Here is a 22129-nt window from a genome sequence, read left to right as displayed (position 1 = left end):
TGTTTTATAAGTAAAATGGAAAATATGCTCATGAAACCAGATCTTTTAACGTTCATCCCAGCAGACAGCTGTTTGGGGGAGAAATGGCAGAACAGTCTATAGATTTTTGTACAAGCAGTTTTGTGGGATCTTAGGTATGAATAAGTCATGGTTCACATTCTTCCTTAACCAAGCAGTCTCATGGAGACATAGTCAAATTTGTCTTTAGATGGTTCTCTCATTGTGTCTCTCATTGTTGTCCAGTTCAACAAAACCTTACAGAGAACTATAAATCACCTTAATGAAAAAACCACATATTAGTCGGAAATCAAATCTTCATGAAGACTTACTTTCATTCAGATGTAGAATTATACAAATGAAAACATAAAGAACAGAAATTAAAGCAACTATTCTACTCTGCACTCTACAAACATCTGCCTGTCTAGATGAAGCCAGGAACAGGCACTCCACAGAAATGGCTGTTCATGTAAATTAAATACAGGGAAAATTAAGTTTCTGAGTTTCCAGACAGAACTATTTCCACAGAGCTGGGGTGGCACTCTAGAGCTAATGAAACATGGCCAATGAATTAATGATGTAAGACACTAATTATTCACTTATCATGTAAGTGCTAGTCTGTATTTACTGCAAAATTCAATATATCACAAATCATGCCTGACATAAGGTCTGCTGATAACACAACTGAAGACAGAATTGAAGAGTTCATAGGGAATTGATACACAGCTGAGGAGAGGGCTCACGTACAACTTTTTTTAGTCAACATGAGAGACACAGAAACAAACCACTGCTGCTGTCATAAATTAAATACTCAACCATGTTCTTTCCAAAACTTTTTTATGGTGAAGCAGTGGTTCATGCAGAATTCCTTTTAAAAAGATTGTATTTGCACTGCATGTCTGGGAAACACACAGGACACGAATACTTCTACTGCCTGTGCCTTCACTACTATGGCAGTAATCATGTTAACCACCAATAAGAACTATGCAGAAATTAGGGAAATATCTGCTGATATCACTGTTACATGGCAGACAAAACAATCCCAAGCAAATATCACAAATACCAGCTTCAAATACTTACAAGGATTTAGCACAGAATTTGAAAAACAAGTCTTGGGTACCAAAAAAGTGAGCTCAGGAATATGTTCTTAGTCTTTAGCTGTGTTTTACAATCTGCACATACTATAAAAGTAATAAAAGTATTGGTTTCTAAACTTAAAAAAAAAAAAAATCCCTTCCTTGGATAGCTACTTACAATATTAATTTATATGAAATGTTTTTTCTATAGCATAGGTCAAATTACTGAAGTTTTGAGCAGTTCCAGACACACTACGTATTTAGGGGGTTACTAAAAGATTAAAATTGTTGCAGTCAACTTTGACATAATTTGAAGTTGTACTGCTTTATTTGCTAGTTAAATAGCATTTTGCCCCACTCTAGAGACTCAATTCACCACAGGGTGGAGAATTCTTACCACTTCATAAATACCTTGTTAACAGCTAAACTATGACCTAGATAAGACACTTCATCATGAAGTAGAACATTAAATCAACTTAATTCATTTTGGTTAAGGCAGCAAAACAAACCGTGGCCTTTTCAGGAGGAAGGACAGCCCTAATGGTAAAAAGAATGATGACTAATTGTATAAATGGAAGTATTGGCTTTTCTCTCTTAGGACTCAGGAAAGATCCATTCCAAATTATGGTTTTAAATTAAAGACATTTGGAGGTCTCAAATCTTGTCCCTTTTGGACATATATCTAAATCCCTAAACCACCACATATTTTCTGAAAACTTGGCAGTCTCTGCACAGAAAAGCCCAGGACTGACCCAACTGACTCAGAATTACCAAAGAGAGTGGTTTCATCAGTTCAAAGGGAGAAAAAGAAAGCAAGGAAAGGAAAGGGGGAAAAGAAAGGAAAGGGAGATAAAAGAAAGAAAAGAGGAGGGGGGGAAAGGAGGGAAAGGAAGGGAAAGGAAAGGGGGGGAATAAAGGAAAGGGAGGAAAAGAAAGGAAAGAAGGGAAAAGGAAGGAAAGGGTGGGGGGGAAGAAAGGAAAGGTGAGAGAAGAAAGAATAAAAAGGGCAAGGGGAAACTAATCCCCACATTAGGAAAAACAGCAAATGGGGGAGGGGGTGGAACCACAAACAACTTTTATATGTTAGACATGTACAACAATAAAGGATGCAATGATTTTCACTATTTCATAACTATGGTTTTGGCATGTAGCAAAACAAAGCATGGGTTTTTTCCTAAACAAGCAGAGTCCATTGTTTTTTCTGCACAATTAAGGCTCCCAAAGGGTTAGAACCTCTAGATAAAATCTTCCTTCACACCTCTATTCATGCTGAGTGTTTCAAACTCAACATGGCTTTTTTGAAATATGGCCTGGCCATCATAGTGGACCCAATTTCACTTCCCTTCTTTTTCCTAAGCAAAGCTTGTTATACAAGCAGGGTGAAAGATAAGGCCCTTATTACACTGCGTGTCCTGAAGAAGAAAAAGGTAACCACAGTATAAGGTAGGACAAAGACAGCACTGCAGCAATGGTGATGGTTGTGCAGTGGCTGAAGTTTCCAATTCTCTGCCACTCCACACTCATGAGCACATTAAACTCCCCTAAACTTGCTGTCACACATTCTTACAACCCTAACCTAATTTCTACACCCCACAGACATTATTTTCCTTATAAACTGGATCACAGTCCAGATGATCTGCTCAGACATGTCCATTATCACCAGCCTCTTCCCATACCACTCTTTCCAAGTTTTAGTCTTCTATTTCACGTTAAAATAAGTACAGGTGCCGATACCAGCAGCTTCGCAAGCAACGTGAGATACAAAGGAACATGGTAATTGCTCAGTCACAGAAAACCACCCCTTTGGAGGCATTTATCCTACCTGCTGTCCAGGAACTTTTTTCCCAGACAGCTAGGAGCAGCCATTGTATATCACTGAAGTATTTTCTATCATTAGTAGGCATCCATAGCATGTCTGTGAATTCCAGAGATCTGAAGTGCTATTTAATGAGCAAAGAATTAGTCAGAAAGAAAACAATTAAACAAAATGCCCAAATATCAGAAGAAAACATGCTATAGAGAAAAAGATTAAATCAAAGAATAGGAAAATAAGATGAAGGAAGAGGATGGAATGATGATGAGGAAAAAAGGAGAACCCTGTAGAAACAATGACAACTACACCTATTTATTCCCACATCAGCTCTACAATTTTAAAACCAAAACTTATTTCATATAAGTATTAATGTTTAAAAATGAATTTATAGCATATGTTTCCAAATCCAGAGTAGTTTTAGTTAATTGCCTTGGTCTTGCAGCAGGCAACTACTCACTAAACATGGGACTTAGAAGAGTAAAAGTAGGAATACATTACCCAATGTGAGCTGAAAGGGTACAATTTTAAGCCATGAAATTGATGCAGACATGATACTAAGAGTGAGAGAGAGAAAACTCGTTTGCAAAATTTTCTATGGGCTTTATCTGAATTCAGAAAAAAAGAATCAGTTTCTGAAATAAGCAGGTATGAACTCACTGCCTTTCAAATTGATGAATCTGGTACAATATGAAAATGTACCTTATCAGAGCTATAGAAATGAAAGTTACAGAAAAGCAAATTATTTAAGAAGGAACCATAGAAGCAGAGACTTACACATGTTACAAGAGTTTCTGCTGCTGGAAGTTTAGCTCCTGAGGCCCATAATATGATATCTACTGTCCTCCATGGAATGATAGCCTGAAGGTGCTAGCTGCTCCCTATGACATTCTCTTAGGTGAAACATGAAATTTTATATAGAGACAAATGACAGCTCCTTAGAAAACCATTACAGTTAAGTCTTGGTGGTTAACTAAAACAATGGAGCCTCACAAGTTTCAGTGCTATGGATATCTGCCTTACTGCCTTACTTACTTAACCAAGCTGTTAGGTGCTCCCAACATTCTGGTCCTAGTAAATGGAATCAAACACCAGGAAAAATTGTGTGGAAAGGGTGGGAATAAAGACAGGAAAGAGAGTGAAGACAGGCAGAATGTTTCCTGCTTAAACAATTTCACTGGTACCAGATTTGGCAACAACTCTTTGTGGAAGATCTGGAGTGGATCAGAACTTGAGCAAGGCCACCCTGCCACAAAACAGTCAGACTTCAGTTTGGGAAATAAAATGCCATCTGGTAAATATAGGAAGCAGTCATCTTCCTTTAGCTGGTCCTGGTACAGCATGAGCTAGAATATACCAGTTTTGGTTAGCACACTTCAATAAAGATGTCTTGGAGAACGTCCAGCACAGAAGAATGAGTACAACCATGAGATTCAGAAAATAAGATACAAGAGGACAGGCTGAGAAAACAGCAGTGGTGAAGCCGGTGTCAAGGGAGAGATATCTGCAAGCATACAAGATAATTTTTAGGAATTATTTCTGTAAAAATTTGAGGAAATATTTCAGAAACCACAAAAATAAAATCAGGTAAAATTGCAAGAAGTAGAAGAATAAATTGTAAAAGGAAATAATGCACTCGGATTGCAAACAAATATAAGTAATCAATAAGCCTGCATGCCTGCCTGTGGAAGTCACTAAATCTCTGTTCTTGTCACCTCTGGAGATAAGGCTATACCAGCTAAAGTTGATTCTGTCTTGGAGAATAATCCAGTCTCTCAAGGTCCTTTTAGATCTTTTTGCCCCCAGTCATACTGTGGTTACAGAAGACCTTGATCTTCCTAGAAAATATAATACAGGTAAAGGCACTTGAAAAATTTCTACAGAGCCTAATGCCACAGTATTGAGATTTGATTTTTCTCTATTTCTAGAAATGATAAATCACATGACAATCTGATTTAGTACAAGTAAAGATGATATTACAAGTATTTCACTGATCATTAAGGCCTTGCCTGCAAGAAGAAGACTGCATCTAGTTTACTCTTTGGTTTCACACTGAACTAAGACTTTCTAATAATTGTCTCTGTCGACATAGTAAGTGTTCAGTAAATGTGAGATAACATTTTCCAGGTTTTGTTATTCTAAAAATATGCTATAAATCAACACCTTTTTTTTCTGCAGCCCTTTCCAGCATAAACACATCATTCTTAAGTTCCAGAATCAAAGCTGCTCCTGACTTTAAATTTGGCCTTTGGATTACAGACCAAATTCTGAATTTCAATTTCTGAAACTTCTCTTTTCTAACTCTGCATACTCTTGTCTTTGACTAGCATGATCCTCTTCAAAATATTTTCTACATATGGTATGTTCTTAAATAAAACACTAGCAAAAATAAATGTATTTTTCTCCATACCAACATTATCCAAAACTCTCTAGACATAAAAATAGAAAGAACCACAGTTGGGTTTTTTCTGTTGCTTTGAAAGACACAGTATCATGAACTTTGTAACGGTTTCTCTACTACCTCTGTTAGAGAACAGATTTCTGAATCATATTTCTACACTGATTCAGAGAGAAAAAGATAAATGAGACAATCAGCTTTAGAAAAATGGGTTGAATTACTATCTGTAGTTTCAGATATAAACATCCAAATTCACTGAGTTTGCAAAACTAAGTCTAAAGAACAGACTCACCCTTTCAAGGTATTTATTAAGTACTGCTTCTGGTCTGGCTGGAAATAATTTTTAAAAAACAATTTGTTGTATTAAATTGTTTCCAGGCAGAGCTAAGAAGCACAGTTATTTTTAAAATTGAAACAACAGCAGATATGTACTCCTCATGTAGGTTTGGTTCAGATCCTACTCAAGCTTGCAATTTTATCTACTTACTACCACTTTTCCCTTTGTAAGGTATTCTGGTCTACCATGAAAGGAGTCATCATTAACCACCACTATAACAACAATTTTTAAAACATTTTTTTATGTTTAAGCTCATCCTTCAACTACAGAGTTCCTAGGGTATCATAAATTATTTTAATTTCCCACTCCCCAGTAAAGGAAATTCTTATATGAATGCAATTCTCTGGTTTCTCTGCCATAGACTCCTCCCATTTATCTTTTCAACTTGCTGAAAGAAATGTTTCACATCTACTCAAAAAGAAGCATGATCTGTATTTCTGCACAGGAAGTTGTAAGATTTAAAGGAGTAATTGCAGACAGATGCTACAATATTCTTGGTATTTTCAACTTACAGAATACTCAGAAAGCTTTGATAGGTCTTTAGAATTTTCACAAAACTTGGATTCTGTCCATTTCCTTTATTGTATGAAAAAAAAAAACTTTACTGCTTTATTAAGACCTTTAATTTCCAAGATCATCTGCTCTTTCCTATAATGCAATTAAAAGTCCACCCAGTGGACTCCTGAAATGCAGCTTTAAGCACCAACTGCTGAAGAGTTCTAACACAAAGACAAATGGCTAGGACTGTTTGTGGTGAGAATCTGACAACTAATCAAACACCTGTTTGCAGACTAGACTTTTGAGGAGGGTGAGAATTTTCTTATTTAAACCGCACAATTTCAGCTTCACTCTGCACAACTCAAATCTTAGACAGCCATCAATTACAATGCTATTGTGGAATCGTCTCTAAAGTGTCCAGCTCATACAGCTGTGTTGATACTTTTGCATATCAAATTTTCTGTCTCCAGGAATAAATTCCCATGGCCATTTAAACTGCCCTGCCAGGGCTGCCATGTGCTTGCCCTCCCAGCCGTCTATTGTCCCTTCCCCACACCAGTGCATCCATGGGACTGGAGAGAAGCCAGTTCAGGGAGCCGGGCCAGAACTGGATCCTGCAGGGTTAATTTTTGTTCAGTCAGCTCTCTGATATGCAGTTTCCATAGTTTTGTATTACTTGACAAATATCCATCAGGATAGCACGTGTCAAGAGGACATTTTTTTTAAAAAAACACTCCTCTAGTTTGTCAGCAAAGTGTGGAAACCAACACATATTTGGTATCAGAACAGAATTGTTATTGCCTGGAAAAAAAAGGGTACATATTATATTTGGGTTCCCTGTCTGCAGCCTTCAGTTGCCTACTTATGCTTTTGGATTTTTAAGAAGGGATAAATTTTATTATATACAAAAATACTGCTGCAATGTTACCAGCTCTAGTATTATTATTGGGCTTTTTCTATAACACACTTCTGCTGTGTCAATTTTCCAAACTAGAAACAAGCACAGCCAAACCATTTGTTAACTTGTATCCCATGCTCTCTCATTTTAAGCATAAAAATATCTCAGCATTCTCTTTACATCCTATAACTTCTTCCTAAAATCCAAGATGATGAATGGCACAGAAAATTTTATACATTGTTGGGGGCATCTTAAGCTTTCAAAGTTTTATTATTGGTTCATACCAGAGATTAACAGAACCTACTTCAAAGTTACTTAGCTGCTGTAGTCCAAGATTGTCAAGTAACACCATTTTTCTTTTTTTTTCATTTTCTTATTTTCAGACCTTGCTCTATTCTACAATACTTTTGATATATTCATATGAGTAATTTCTCATGTGAATCCAGGCAAATTGAATTAATGTTTCTAGAACAGTCCTTCTTGGCTTTTTTCCTCCAGAGACATCTTTTTCTTATACAATCAGACCTTTGTTTGCTCTGCTTCCAAAGTGAGGAAGAACAAACAAGCAAGGTCCCACAACACCATCTGATCTGAAGTGGCACTGCTGCATCTCAGACCTCCTGTCCCTCTATGTGCAACCCCCTCTGCCAGCACTGGCTGTCCCCCGGGCAACTAAAGTTTTATCACACTGCTCTCACATGGACATACTGTACCAGTTTCCAATTATTATTTCTTTACTTATTATTTCTTTACATATATATATGAAGAGCTGGAGAGGGGAAAGGAGATAACTTCTTTTAACGATGCCTTGCCACGCAAAAAAGAAAAAGTTCAACAATTACAGCTTGTTAAGGGCCTCAGAAGTGAAAGATTAGTATCCTTCAAACAAAAAGGAGCAATGTTAAAATCTTTCTGAGAAACACGGCTCCAACATCTGAGGTGTGTGTACTTTGAGTTAACCTGCTCCTAGGCTGCTTATCTCTGCCCCTGAACTTTGTTCTTAAAAAAAATCTTTTGTGTCTCCTTTAGAAGCAAGTTAGATATATGACATCCATCTATTCTGTTGCAGACATGGAAGAAAGCAACCTCCTCCATTTGTGCAGCAGCCTGCCACTTTCACTAGTTGCCTTTGGCAGAGCTCTGCAATTCCTCTTTTAGACTTACATACAGTATTTTTTGTTTGTTTATTCATTTGACTTAGGAGAGGGTTTCTGACTACTAGAAATCAAGTTTGTAATTTCCAAACCATAATTTTTTTATTTAAGGACACATGAATAAAATTCTTCCTTTTGTGGTATTATCTGTTCTCTATCTATGCAATAATTGAATATGTGACTGTGTTATTGCTCTGGTAGAGAACTAATCCATTGATAGTTTCATGTATGATTCAACTAGACAGTTGTGTAGATTGTTCTGAAAAATAAGCCCTCAGAATTTTAGAACTCTTACAGAATTTACCTCTCCTTTATACAGCCAGTCAAGTTATTCTTCTTATATAGACAATACCACAGGGGGAAAAAAATAATGTTAAGGTGTCAAACTGCGAAAAACAAGGAAAATATAGAAACTACTTCACCTTGAAAACATATGGCAAATGAATACAAATGGCAAAGCATGAAGAAGATAAGTAACCTGGAGTTACAGAATTAAGTGTTTATGCCATTCGTATAAAAAGAAGTCCAACAAAGGAAGTACATGACAGAAATCTAACTTCAGTAGAGATTTCATAAGTATGACAATATACACTTGGCGCTTTTTGATCAAGAAAGAATACTGCTTCTATTTGCTATTGACTTAAAATCACATCTGACTAGAAACTTAAAATCCAAAAGGTACATTAGATGTGTTTCCCATGTGACATTGATGGATTGCTCAGTGAAAAAATGGCAAATTGGGGATCCATTCCAATTTTCTGATTCAGCTACTCCCACTTTAAAACCAAATTCTGGCAAACTGTGACCCCCAACAGTTCCCCATTAATTTCACTTTGCTGTTTCTGCAAGCTGTACCCAGATAAAACACCTTCCTGGTGCTTCAACAAAAATCATTACACTGGAAGAAAAAAATGCCCTTATCTCTTGTGCTAATTCTTTGTCCATGTATTCTTCAACTTTCTTGTCTATGGCTACTTTCCAGTGGAGCCAGCTTGCTGATTTAACTAAATAAACCAAGAGTTTCAGGTGTATATGAAACAACCACCTTCACCAGCCACACAGCATTCTCTTTAGGAGGTGTCAGTGAACTCTTCTCTGGACTCAGAGGGACAGGCACATTCATTCTTTGAATACCTTCTACAGAACCATTAATACTATGATACCCTCCCTTTCCCACAGCTACTATGTCACTCTTCACCATCAAAGGCAGGCACACGTTCTAGCAAAACCAGAAGGCACGGAGATACATGAGGGCCAATTCTATCAGCATAGAGGAGCAGTTCCCTGTGCTTCATGAAGCAGCACATACACTGATGTATGTGCACAGTGACTCCAGGAGATACACACAGACTGATTTAAATCCAGCTCAGAAAGATGGAATGTTGGATACTCACACAGGGTCTTCAGCATTGGTGGAATTCATTTACTTATGCCCGTCACAATAATAGCGCACTACTTAGTGAAATGTATTTCTATTGTGATTTCTTGTTCTTACTGATACTACATTGCAGATTTGTTTGTGTTCTTAAATGAAAGCTTTTGCCCACTGACATCTAAAAGACAAAGTCACAATGTATGGCAAAGAGATCACCTTTTGGCTTTTTGAAAAGTATACTTTAAGGCTTGGAAGTTCATGTACAGCCGTTTTTAGTTTTAATAAAAAGATCATCAGCTGGCATCACTTGGAAGAGGAAGTGGAAGTCCTTTCCCAAGATGGTCAAGGAGGACAAACAGATGTCAAGAGAAAAAGCTTGTTTGTGAGTCAAGCCTGTGAAAACATCAGCAAAACTATCTAGCAGGATGCTGCAAGTGAATATTGGTGTATGGCAAAGGCCCAGAAAAAGTAAATGCAAAAAGCTGGTAAGGGACATTTCACTACTTATGTTTAGACAAAACCAAGAGAAAAGACAGTAATTCAAGTAAAATCCATGTTTGTCTCAAATGATTACTAGCAACGCTGTAGCAGTCTTTAGTAAAGTAACAGCTTAAAGTAGGATTAACAAACAATGCATCTTTTTTCAGTGCAACAAAATCCTGTCGCTCCTTTTCTTTGAAGCGTTAACTACTTTGTAGTCACTGGATTAGAAGACTTGAGTCTTGCATACTTTCCAGACATGCTGAGCCTAATGACAACTTCCTTTATAAAGCAACAGCCTCACAATGAATAAACAAACTTAAATAGCAAACCATTCTTTGCACAGAGAACATAGTGACAGATGCTATAAATTAGATGGAATACTATAAGTAGCATTTCTTCCTTCTGATCAACCACACAAAGCAACAGAGAACATCTATAAAAAGAATTATTATTTTTTCAAAAATGAAAGAAAGTTTGCCTACTATTTTTTCTTTGTCTGTAATGTTAAAAAATAAATACAAAGAGACCTTTAAAATAAATTCTTTCAATAAGAAGTATGATTAAAAGCTTGAGATGCTGGCTGCTTCTAAAAGACATTTCTATTGACTCTAAAATGTGAAATTAAGACTCTGAAAATAAGCCATGAAAAGGACTCCACAAGCCTTCTATACAGAAGATTGTCGCAGCTATCAAACAAAACTCAGTATTTCTTACCATTCTTTCCTTTTACTCTTCCTTGTCACTGGTTGGTGGACTAAGACTGTCAGTTTCCCAATTAGTGGTCAAACATTTCCATGCTAATGCCTGAAAGCTGTTCACACCTTAGACAAAGTGCAGTGAGTTTAGAAAAAAGATTAGCTCTTCTGCAAACAACTGAAAACTTACTAAATAGGATTAATTTGCCTTGTCTCTCATCTCATCCTTTTCTTCCAGCATCTTGCATTTCTGTGCTGTTTACAGCAACAAAGAGACTAAGGGAAAAAGTGCCATTCCACTACAAGTGCTTAATTTAATCGAGTCACTCAAGGGGGAAAAAAAAAATCAGTGCTAACTCTTGACCCAAAGATAAACTTCATTACTAAACTAACAACTTAATTAACACTAGAAAGGTTTGATTAAGATTTGACTTAAAAATAGTTAATGTGCTCAAAATAATTTATTAAATTATTTTATCTGCAAACTCCTTGTACTCAAAGAGGTACTGACTTTTATCAGATGACCTCTGTACAATTTCCAAAGCTGAATCTCTTTTATTAAAGTCAGGGTGGAGCTATAGCTAAATCTTACACAACTTTCAAGATTTAAGTATTTTATAACTTTCTGTAGTTCGGCATTTAAAGACATTCAGAAGTAATCCGTAGTTGTATTTATTTCTCCACAAACACTGTAGTCTCAGAAATTAGGAGGTTTTTTTCTTTTATGAAGTTAGGTTGAAGTTTACAAATTTCAAGGTTTTCAAAATCATAGGCATGAGTTACTATTATGTTTTCATTCCTAGACATCCTGTTGACAGTGTTTTGGTTGTTTCCTTTTTTTTAAACTCTGCATCTACATATTTCTCAAGTCACATGAGCATTAACTTCCAGCTGATTAAATGTCCTTTCCTATTTAATGGCAAAGGGACAAAAAAAGTTGCAAGCTGAGTCCATTGTGCATCACCATTTTCAACATTGCCTCTCACCTGGCCATATTCTAAAAGTGAACACTGAAAAGGCTGAAATAACATTTTCAAAAATAAATCTTTAAATGAAATGTAGATTGCAAATCTCTGTTTACCATTAAGCAAATCTAATTAAACAGAAGAATGACCCTCAACAATAGAAGTACACAAGAATTTATTGCTGTGATTATGGGCTCTCAACCACTGTGCTGCTTATTCAGAGAAGAAAATGGAGTCTCAGACTTCATGCCTATCAAGGTAGAGTGGGTCCACACTTTCTACAGGTGGTTGAGATGATTAATTATCACAAGCCTGTTATAGGGTAGCGCTGAAGAAAAAACAAATAAAATAAAAGATAAACCTCCAAAACACTTTTAATGGTGATTTATGACGAGACGGTTGACACGTCTCCTGAGAGCATATACAAGCGGACGGGGCAGTACACTGCCCACAAAAGAGGACGGAGGCACGCTGCCACACTCCCAGCGCCTTTCCAGCCCGTTTTCCTAGCGCCAGGCTGCGCTCCCGGCCAGAGCATCCCGGGACCCCTCACCCCTCCAGCCTGCGGGGAGCCGTGGGGAGGCCCTGGGACGGCAAAGAGAGCCTGGCCGTGGCAGATGCACCAGCGTCGGTGTTCTCGGCCAGCCGAGGGGGGCAAGAGAAGGAAGGAAAGAAGGAAGAAAGGAAAGAAGTTCACGGGACACCTCCCCATTCGAAAAACAGACCGAGCTGCTCAGGGTAAAAGGAATAAAGCGGGGACAGGGACGGACAATCCGGCATCTCCTCTCACAAGCGTCAGAGGCCGACCGCCATCCGCCCTGCGGCCCCGGGGGATCCCCGGAGCCCGGGACCCCTCAGGAGGGGCCGAGCAGCGGGGCAGCCTCTTCAAAGGGAGCAATAAAGGCTCTAGGAAAAATAAACGCGACGGGAACTGACCCCAAATCCGCGAACTGTAACATGCCCGCCTCCTGCTCTCGCCCCGGAAAGCTCCCAGACCCCTAGCTTTCTGCTGACCCTCTCCCTTCATGGCAAGGCAACAAATGGCAAGACCCCGGAGCTGAATAACAGGAAATATAGGCATCTGTCACCTCCCGGGGAGAGCTAAATGGATTAGAGAAAGCAACAAAGGGAAGAAAAGCTCTTTCAAACGTGCAATTGATTAACAAGTCCCCTCTAATCTGCAGCATCACTGTTTTTCCTTAAAGACATCATCGGTCTCCTCCAGCACGTCGGTGCAATTAAGTTAAAGCCGGGAAAGGCGGGGGAGGAAGGCACTGCTAACCCGCCGAGCTCCCGCGCTGCCCGGTGAGGACAGAACGGGAAGGCTTACAAACCTGGCATGGAAATGGTGCAGCCTTGTCATCTGCTCACTCAGTCCGTCGGCAAAGATTCCCGGGAAGGACTTTGAGAGGAAGGTTTATCTGCTGCAGAGGGGGAGAGGGCAATTTTCCAGAGAATGGCTTCATGAAAGATCAAAGAGCTGTCTCCGGCAGCTCCTACCTCGACGGTGCATTTCACATCCCAGAGAAAACGAAAATGTTAAGCCTCCCCTTTCCTGCTCTGAAAGCACCACACAACTTTGGCGCGAGTGGAGGAGGGAAAAAAAATTAAGAATTATCTTTTTAAAAAATATATTTATGCTGCTTCTCTAACAAGAACTGTGTCTTACACCATCGTGGCTCTCCAGCCCCACACGTTCCCTCCAGGTCTCAGTAAATCACGGCGCTGCCCTCGGAGATGCCGGACAAAGTGGCATCTCTTCAGCGGCCGCACCGCTGCTGCCACGGCGCAAGGTCAGATGTTAATAGGAACAGTTTATTCAGCCCTAAAAACAATCGCGGGGCTCACTGAACCGCGCGTCCTAGCGTTTCCTGAGCCCAGAGTCTGACCTCCTTAATCCCTGAGGGTCGGCCAGGTATACAGAGAAAATGGGACCCTCTAAAACCCAAAAACACACAGAAAGAAACCCCGCCGAGCCTCCATGAGCTGCAAGCACGGCGGCTGCCCCCTCGCCCACTCAACTTTAATCCCCTCGTGGTTCCCGCTGAGATTCTGGCAAGACTCAACGTCCCAAATAATAACACATTATTATAACCATTCCGAGGAGAGTGCTGGAGGGCGGGCAGAGTGAAGCAGGAAGCTCCACTCATTGCTATTCACCCTCGGCAATAACAAAACCCCGAACTTTTCCTTTGTTTTCTCCTTCTTTTTCCCTCCACCCTGCTCGCCCCCCCCCCCCCCCCCCCCCCCCCCAGTGGCTACCAACCAGCCTTGGAGCTCTGAACCGGCCGAAAAGAGTCACGAAGTGCCTGCTGCCCGACGGGGGCAGAGGCGCGGGGGATGCGCTCGGGGTAAAAGTTTTAGCTGCCCTCGCCTCCTGCCAACCCCCGCCCCCTCGTAAAGAATGCAACATCAGGTTTCCATTGTGCCAAGAAGAACCAAGGGGGAACGAAAAAGAAGGAAGAAAGGAAAAAAAAAAAAAAAAGGACGGCGGAAAGAAAGCGAGAAATGAAAAAATAAAAGAGGGAAAATAATTAAAAGAAAAAAATATAAGAAAGAAAAAGTTGCCGACATGAATCGTCACATGAGGATGCTGGCGGCTCCGCCGGTCCCAAATGAACACGCGCAATTCTCGTAGGAATAGGAGCAGCTTTCCCTGCTTCCCCTGTCCCCACACACCCCTACTGGAAGAGCAGAAGCATCCTCCCTTCCAGGCAGGGGTCCCGCTCCTTACCTGCCGCTCGGAGGCGAAGGAGCGAGGCGGCCGCCAGCAGGAGCAGGAGGCGGCCCGCCGCCCCCCGCCGTCCCTCCGCCGCCGCGGGGTCCATGCTGCCCGCCGGGATGATCCCGCAGAGCCGCAGGGAGCAGCGCCTGCGGGCGGAGAGGGCTCCGGTGGCGCTGCCGCGAACTCGTCCCGGGCACCGCCGCGCCCGCCCTGCGCTGCCGCTAACGGACCGACCCCGACTGGGGGCGGAGGAAGCCGCGCTCCTTTCCCCTCCTCCTCCTCCTCCTCCGCCTCCTCCTTCCCCAGCATCCGAACGTCAGCCGGGACCCGGCACAGGGGAGGGGAGCGGCGTCGAGGGGCGGACAGGACAAGGACAGTCCCTTAGCTCCGGCACCCTCTGCTGGGGGCAGCCTCCAGCCCCAGCCCCGGCCCCGGGCGAGTCCGCACACACTCTTTCCTCCGCACTCCACCATCACCAGGAGCCAGCAGGACTTAGGGACCCCTCTGAAAGGCGAGTCCTGCTCCCAGAAGCCTCAGGAGCCTGCAACCTTCCTCACAAAAACCCTCGGTAAAGCAAAAAGAAGCGGGCGAAGAGCACCTCGGCCAAAAGCGCTAGGCTTTTCTCCTGTGCATTCTTCCTTCCCGCTACACAACTGAAGAGTTTTTGCATCCCTACAGCGTTAAAAACAATTGATTTAACACATTTTCTCCTGCCTCCCAAAACGCCCAGGGGCGTCATCCTCTCGGCACGTACTCCGAGAGGCAAGGGCCACCACAGCTGGGATCTTCTTGGTGCTCTACCGGCTCTCTCATGATAGGGTGTAAAGAGTAAAGTTTGCTTTCTGTCTTCAGCAGGCAGAAAATATTCTGCAGCCAGTAAAGTGTCAAAACATTTCCAAGTTATTTACTACCAGAAATAAGAGCATTCTGAGCATAATTTAAGTAAGCTTTTCCAAGTGATTTTTTTTTCTTTTGGGGGGGGGGTGGTGGGGGGAAAGGAGGGGAGAAGGAGTTGTCTTGGTTTGGGTTTACAGTTCAAAGAAATCAGTATTCTAAGCTAATGCAGAACTATCAGCAGGCTTCATTTAACTACCGTATATAAGCTCCAAGGATACAGTTCAGCCAATTAATTGCTGCACTTTTAAAGTTATAATTTAACAGCATATTTAATTAGATGTCTTCTCTGTAAATACATTTCTTTTGTTTTAGATTTCATTTCTAAAGAGCTGATGCTGGGTGATGCTGAATACATACAAATCCCTTTAAGTTTTTCTCTAAATCAAGCTCTAAATTCACAATAATTTTTGTGAAATTGATTTTCTATTAAATTTACTTCTTAACGCAAACAAAGGCAAACTTTACAACATGGTCTTTCTTCATCCTTTTGCACCCTGTTTCTTTCCTCTAAAGTTTTCTGTTCCATCTTGAAAATTCTTCTGGCACCTAAGAATGACAAAGGGAGGTCCTGATCCCTCTTTGGCAGGAATGTAGGACTGACTGACTTCAGCCCCTTGCCATCACAACAACACATTTTAAAATCCCTTTCATAAACATATGAAACCTAAGGTAAAAGTAGTGATGATCCTTTTTATAAACTCCATTCCTTGGATTAAAAGCTGCTCCAGACTTTGCCTATTTTTATATTTTTTGCCTCTTTTTATATTTTTTGCCTCTTTTTTTTATTTTTTTTCTCCTAATTTCCAGACTATATGTATTCAGATCAGTTCATTTCCTTCTCTCTTGTGTAACTACTGTTCTTCTCCCTATGACATAAAATGAGATTCACACCCCAACCTTTATGCTGTTACACTAAAAAAACCTAAACTTTTTAATTTCCGTTGAAATAACCAGTTATGTGTTCCCTGATCACCCCAATCCTTTTTCCTGCCACACTGAATTCCCCCCATTCCTCCAAAATTTTGGGAGTATAATTTAATCTTTCTGATTATGAGATTGAGCTCAACATAGGGCTGGAGATGGTTTCTCTACTAGAGCACTTTTAATTTCCTTTCTGTAGTGAAAAGACTGATGCATATCAGTGATTTACAGCACCTCACCAGTTACAGACATGCTATGACCACTTAGAAAATCTACTTCCCTTTTTATCTTTTCCAGTGTATGACTAACAGCAGAGACCTGCATCAAAATCCTGACCTCACAGCTCCACACCATCCCCCCCTTTTTTTTGGAGCTCAAGTCATAAAGCTCAATTCCTTCTGCACCTTCTTTTATTAAGAACACCTCTTAGCACTGCATCAACAAAAAATTTTGGTTACACATTGATAAATAAAATCAGCTTGAAGAAGTGTCCCCAAGAAACTAAAACAGAGACAGTGCTATGACTTTTAAAACAAAGTTTAGGTGGTTAAAAACTGCAACAATTACCTGCCTAAAGGTTACAAGTTCAAACTCTATGTTCCCCTGAAATTTATGATCATACAGCTGTGTTACTTGCCTCCCAACCTTAATAGGAAACAAAAATATCTGCAAAAATTAGTCTACATTTTGCATAATCATCCCCATAAATAATAGTTTTGATTTTTCTCTTATGCTTTCAAATATCTCACAAAATAACTAGGATATAGATCTACTTTTTGCATTTGGGAATAAATTAGCATTTGATAGAAACTTGGGTTGTAAATAATTTTTCTGATTTGGGAGAGTAAACTGGTTTGTCATGAAGGTTAAATAACTAGGCCAAGCTAGCTACTGAGAATTTAAGTCACCTTCAACCCCACAAATTATTTTGTCACTAACCACAAAAACTGCTATTTGTATTTCACATTGCAAATGAAGTCACTACAGTGAAGAAACCACAGTACAAATTCTTTCTCTGTATTGTAGAAAAACACGTACAGCAAAGACACATGGAACATCTGCACATTCTGAGCTGGTTCCCCCAGTTCATGTAAGCCATTAGTGAGATCACTCACGTTGTGCAGCATATGGTCTCAAACTTTGTCACTGTATTGTCACTGTTTGAGAACGAAAAAGCTGTGCACATATCTGTTTGCATGACCATATGGTATGTGCCTGATAGGAGCAGTTAGGAGCAATAGGCAAAGCTGGAATTCAGCATCAACTTCCTTGGGAATCCATGACAGAATTTGGGTGATTCCCTATGCCATTTTTGTCTGTTTTCATAATAAAAATAACAAAAATTACTTTCAAGAAAGTGTAAGATTAAATGTGGACCCAACTTGAAGGTCTTAGTGTGTCAATAACCACCCTGCAAGGTTTTAATCGGTACTCTATCTTTAGTAAAAAAATGAATTCCCCCCCCGATCCTTTTACTCTTGTGATGAAAGCAGCACAAAAAACATTACCTACCTTTCACATTTTCAGGATCAGCTCTTGGGCTTTCTTCTCCAAAATTAAAGTACATACAGATTCCCACCATTGGCCAAAACTTTAAAAAGGATTTGGACATAAAATATAGGATTCAGACTCTAAATTCCAAATTTGTAATGCAAGATTGCATTAACCTGTTTAGCCTTGATTATTCATTCTTATCTGAATCCTGTTAGGTGTAAGCATTCCTTGTGTGATCAGTTATACATGTTCAGAACTGCCACAGCAACGAAAGACCACTTCCACAGAGATCCAGAAACTTTCCTGCCACAATGCTTGAGATTCCTGACAAGCCATGCCTGATTCTGACCACCCATACAGCTTTAGTCACTGTCTTCTGAAGAGCACATTTTGCAAGAAAACTGAGGTGATTGTGCTCAGTGTTATGTACTGGCCCAGCAAATACCAGCCTAAGCCATGTAGAGCTGGGCTCTCAACCACTCTCAACATCTAGGTCCTCAGGGACTGACTTGGTCTCAGTACTCTGTGCAGAAGAGTGGGACATGTTCTACTCCACTTACCAGAGCTCTGCCATTGTATGCAAACAAACTGGAGAGTTTGGGATGCAAGTGGGAAGGCACAAGGGATTGCTCAGACACTGAGCATAGTGTTTGAATTCGATGAGACTGTTGGTCATCTGATAAATGTTACAGTTAGTGAAACACTGAACAAGAAGAAAATAGTTTGGAGCAGCTATTCACATAAAGAACTGCCTGTTTACAGTTTACCTGTACACTTTTGTGGTTTGTTGTTTTGCTGTTTTTTTTTTAAATGAACCAAACCTTGTAAATATTAAAATAAAACACAAATTAAAAACACTTTTCTAATCTAAAAGATTAGAAAATCTTTTCCTACAAAAAGAGAAACCAGGTTTTGATCCACACTTTCATAACAGTGTTTCTTATGCTTTAAATATACATGATTTTGAGAGATACGTGTGTGTGTGTCTATGTGTCTGTGTGTATTAAAATAGTAAAAATAAATATTTTGAAGGAATTATTTTACCTTCAGAAGGTAAAAGCCATTTCTACATAGGCTCAGGAGCCATCTCCTTGCTTTTGTTCCTAGGTCAACATACACAAACATGTCAAGTAGTACTGCTACAGGAGTCAACCCACCACAGAATAAACAAATCTGCAAACATTCATACCATCAACACTCTTATTAAAAGATCACCGAGGATATTTCTCATGCCTAGACCTACAGGAAACAATACACAAAGTGTTTAATTTGTGTTATAAGTTAGGCTGCAGACAACACTCCCAAAACCAGAGCCAATTGCCCTAACTTGTAAAATCAGTCACCTGGTGGTTTGAGCATCCTGCAGTGTCTCCAGATGGATGCACCCTCAAACCTCCCTAGTCATAAAAACTGTAAGGGGGAAAAGGCTGCATCTCTCTTCTGTATCCATCATTCCAACAAGTGAAACAATTACAGTGTGACTTATTGAAGATAAAAATCTGAATAGGGACTGGGGTTTAGGTTTTCACTGTATAAATTAAGCAAGAACATGAGCGTCTGATTTAATTTATGACTCAAATACTCCTTGAAATTGTTATGATTACACTAAAGAGTCATCTTGGCATTTAGTCTCATGCTCAAAAAAATAAAACTGAGGTTCTTTTTCCATGAAGTTTTCATTATCATCTTGTTGGTGGTACTGAATTACTTAAGTGTATTTATTTTAGTTGTTTATGTCAGCCATCCCATGTCACTAGCATGTGAACAATTAAAATTGTAGCTATTTAGCTTATGTAAACTCCAAGGCAAGTTCTGGCTGTCAGATTGGAGCACCAACTGTCAGACATTTGACTGACTGCAAAAGTGAAAAAAAAAGGCTGGCTATTGATCCTTGACACCCTAGGTTACTTGCAGAGTTCATAAAGAACTATAAATGTACCACCCAAGCTCACAGTACTGGGATAAAGCGCTAAGTACCGCAATTTACAAGGCAAGACCAAAAATACATCATTATGTCAGTGGGACAGACGCAACCATGCCAGTCGATCCTACACCAGAAATTTATACACCATACACGATAAAAATACAGTTTAAGTTTAAAATGCATCAGATTTTTTCAACTCATCAAAAAGTTATATATTATTTCACTTTGAAAGATCATCTGGATGTGAAGGTGTCAAACCCTGAACTGAACCAAGAATTTAAGTCAGCACCCAACGGGTATTGACTATGGAGAATGTTTTTTTTGAGGGCCTAGATATGCCTGTCAGTTTCTAAAAGACAGTTATGGGGGATGTGGGGAGAGAGAAAATAATAAAAGATAAGTATTTTCTGTGGTTTAAATTCAATGTGGTCTGGGTTTGGAGGCATTTTGTTCGTTTGTTATCGTTTTGTTTTTTAAAGGTAGCCTTAGCTAGAGAACAGGTAGTCTTCAGGAATGGAAGATGGAGGTTCAGGCCCACAGACATATGGATATACTTGGGAAAGAGGTAAAATTTGTAAGGAGAAACCAGAAGTAGTCATCACAATTTATTTTTTATTGTGTTACAGACATGAAGTTTCTTGCAACTCCTCTGCCTTTGGAATCCCAAAAAGTCCCCAGATATTGATATAGGAATATTAAAATATTTGGGATCCAAAATAATAATGTGTAATTAATTTCATTATTAATTATTCAATAAATTATTTTAATTAATAATTATTATCATTAATAATAAATAGATAATAATGTATTCTACAGCATTCACAGAACATTACACTTAAAGAACAGGAACCTGTGAGAGTGTCTTGAGTTCAACTAGATTTACAACCATGAATAAAACTGCTTCACACAGACACAACTAGTTAACAATAGAGACAGTAAAGACTTTGCACATAAAGCATATGTGATTATATTGGGTTTTACCTTTAAAACATTTTAGAGACAACTTTTCTCCTCAGAGAGATTTGCAAAGCCAATCACCTGGAACAAAAACAAAAACTGTGCTCCAAGCTCCCACAGCAATCGTTGAGGTTCACTTCTATTAAAAGTGGTACAGTAAACAAGTAAAATTCATTATATCCAATTGCAAGGTTGAATTTTGTCTTGTCTCCCTAATCACTTTTATTTTGCAGTGTAACTACCTTCTATATAGTATTTTTTCCTTCTTTTTGTTTGCACCAGTCCCATAAATACATAAGACTTTACAAGAAAAATCCACCAAAAAAACCAGTAAAGTGAGGCATTTCTGTTTACTTAAAGAGGCTCTCTGCCTCATCTCATTCCTTTTACTGGTATTGGAGCAATCTGAACAGTTAGTTGCTACACAACTGCAAAAAGGAATTTGTGCATTTTCTGTCTCTCTTTTAGAACTGCTTTGTTTTTCTTAAAGTGAATTTTTAATATCTAATGGTCCAATCTCTTCTGTGTACAGGCAGAGAAACTTTATCTAAATATATTTTGCCTTCATGATCTTATCATCCCTTTTGTATCCTGTATTTTTCATTTACAAAAGAGACAACAAGACTGGAGACAAGTAATAGTTAGAAAAATGATTAGTTTTGTCTTATGTTTAACTGCAAACTCAGTCTGACCTACCAAGGGAGATAGGCAATTGCCTCAGCCTAAGGGGAGATAACTCTCCTGAGTGCAAAGGTCTTATACCCATACACAAGAGACAGAGGAAAAGATATTTCAGTCAGTAAGTTTTTTCACCTTTTATTAGGGAGTCAATATTTTTGTAGCTGGTCTACTACTTTAATGACATCATGTTCTGTTTCACTTTAGGACTTGTGAGAATCCTGGGGTCTAAGTCCCAGTTATGAAACTGAATTTCTTTCTGAGGCTCTGCTTAGAGGGATTGGTACCCCTGGCATCAGTCAACATTCCCACTTTTAGCAAACAGGCAAGGATGGATTATCAGTTCAGTCACTACTGTTGTCCCCAACAGCTGTAATTTGACCACAATCAAGCAGGAGAGAAAACTTACTATGGTTTCTGTATTGTTCAGAAACTCCTAAGTCATAGATTTTGATAGAAGCTTATCTTACTTGCCCCACATCAGCAGACGTGTTACACAATTGTCTACCTGCCTTATCTGAAAGCCTCTCAAATGAACACTTCTTGGTATCTTTCTTTCCCAACCAACCATATCAACAGCAGCCAACTTCTTGCAACAAATCTGTAATTACATTAAATAGCAGTTAAATTGGACTCAGATGCTCTGAGCTATTGCATAGACTTGATGATACTTCTGAGACACCAGTGTAATTTTTGTGGAGAAGAGTTCATCTGAAATTCCCCAGCATGTGCCACTCTCTGCCTTGTGCAACAGCTAACATTAGGCAATGCTGGCCCAGTGAAAAATAGACCCTGTGCACCACTGTCCTCTGTCAGGCTCTCAGCAACTACCAAGCAGTGTGGGAAT

General features: G+C 39.6%; 1 protein-coding gene across 1 annotated transcript in view; it reads right to left on the bottom strand.

Moving 5' to 3' along the window:
• ROR2 (receptor tyrosine kinase like orphan receptor 2) overlaps positions 1-14642 on the bottom strand; it is a 140591-nt gene extending 125949 nt beyond the window's left edge. The window contains exon 1 of the mRNA XM_058827968.1: positions 14421-14642. Coding sequence (XP_058683951.1) covers positions 14421-14514 — 94 coding nt within the window. The 5' untranslated portion in view covers positions 14515-14642. The remainder of the gene's footprint in view (positions 1-14420) is intronic.
• Between the last annotated feature and the right edge of the window lie 7487 nt (positions 14643-22129).

Source organism: Poecile atricapillus, chromosome Z (genome assembly GCF_030490865.1).
Source record: "Poecile atricapillus isolate bPoeAtr1 chromosome Z, bPoeAtr1.hap1, whole genome shotgun sequence".
Classification (NCBI taxonomy): domain Eukaryota; kingdom Metazoa; phylum Chordata; class Aves; order Passeriformes; family Paridae; genus Poecile; species Poecile atricapillus.
Note: the sequence above shows the minus strand (reverse complement) of the source record. Positions and strands in the feature narration are given on the sequence as shown.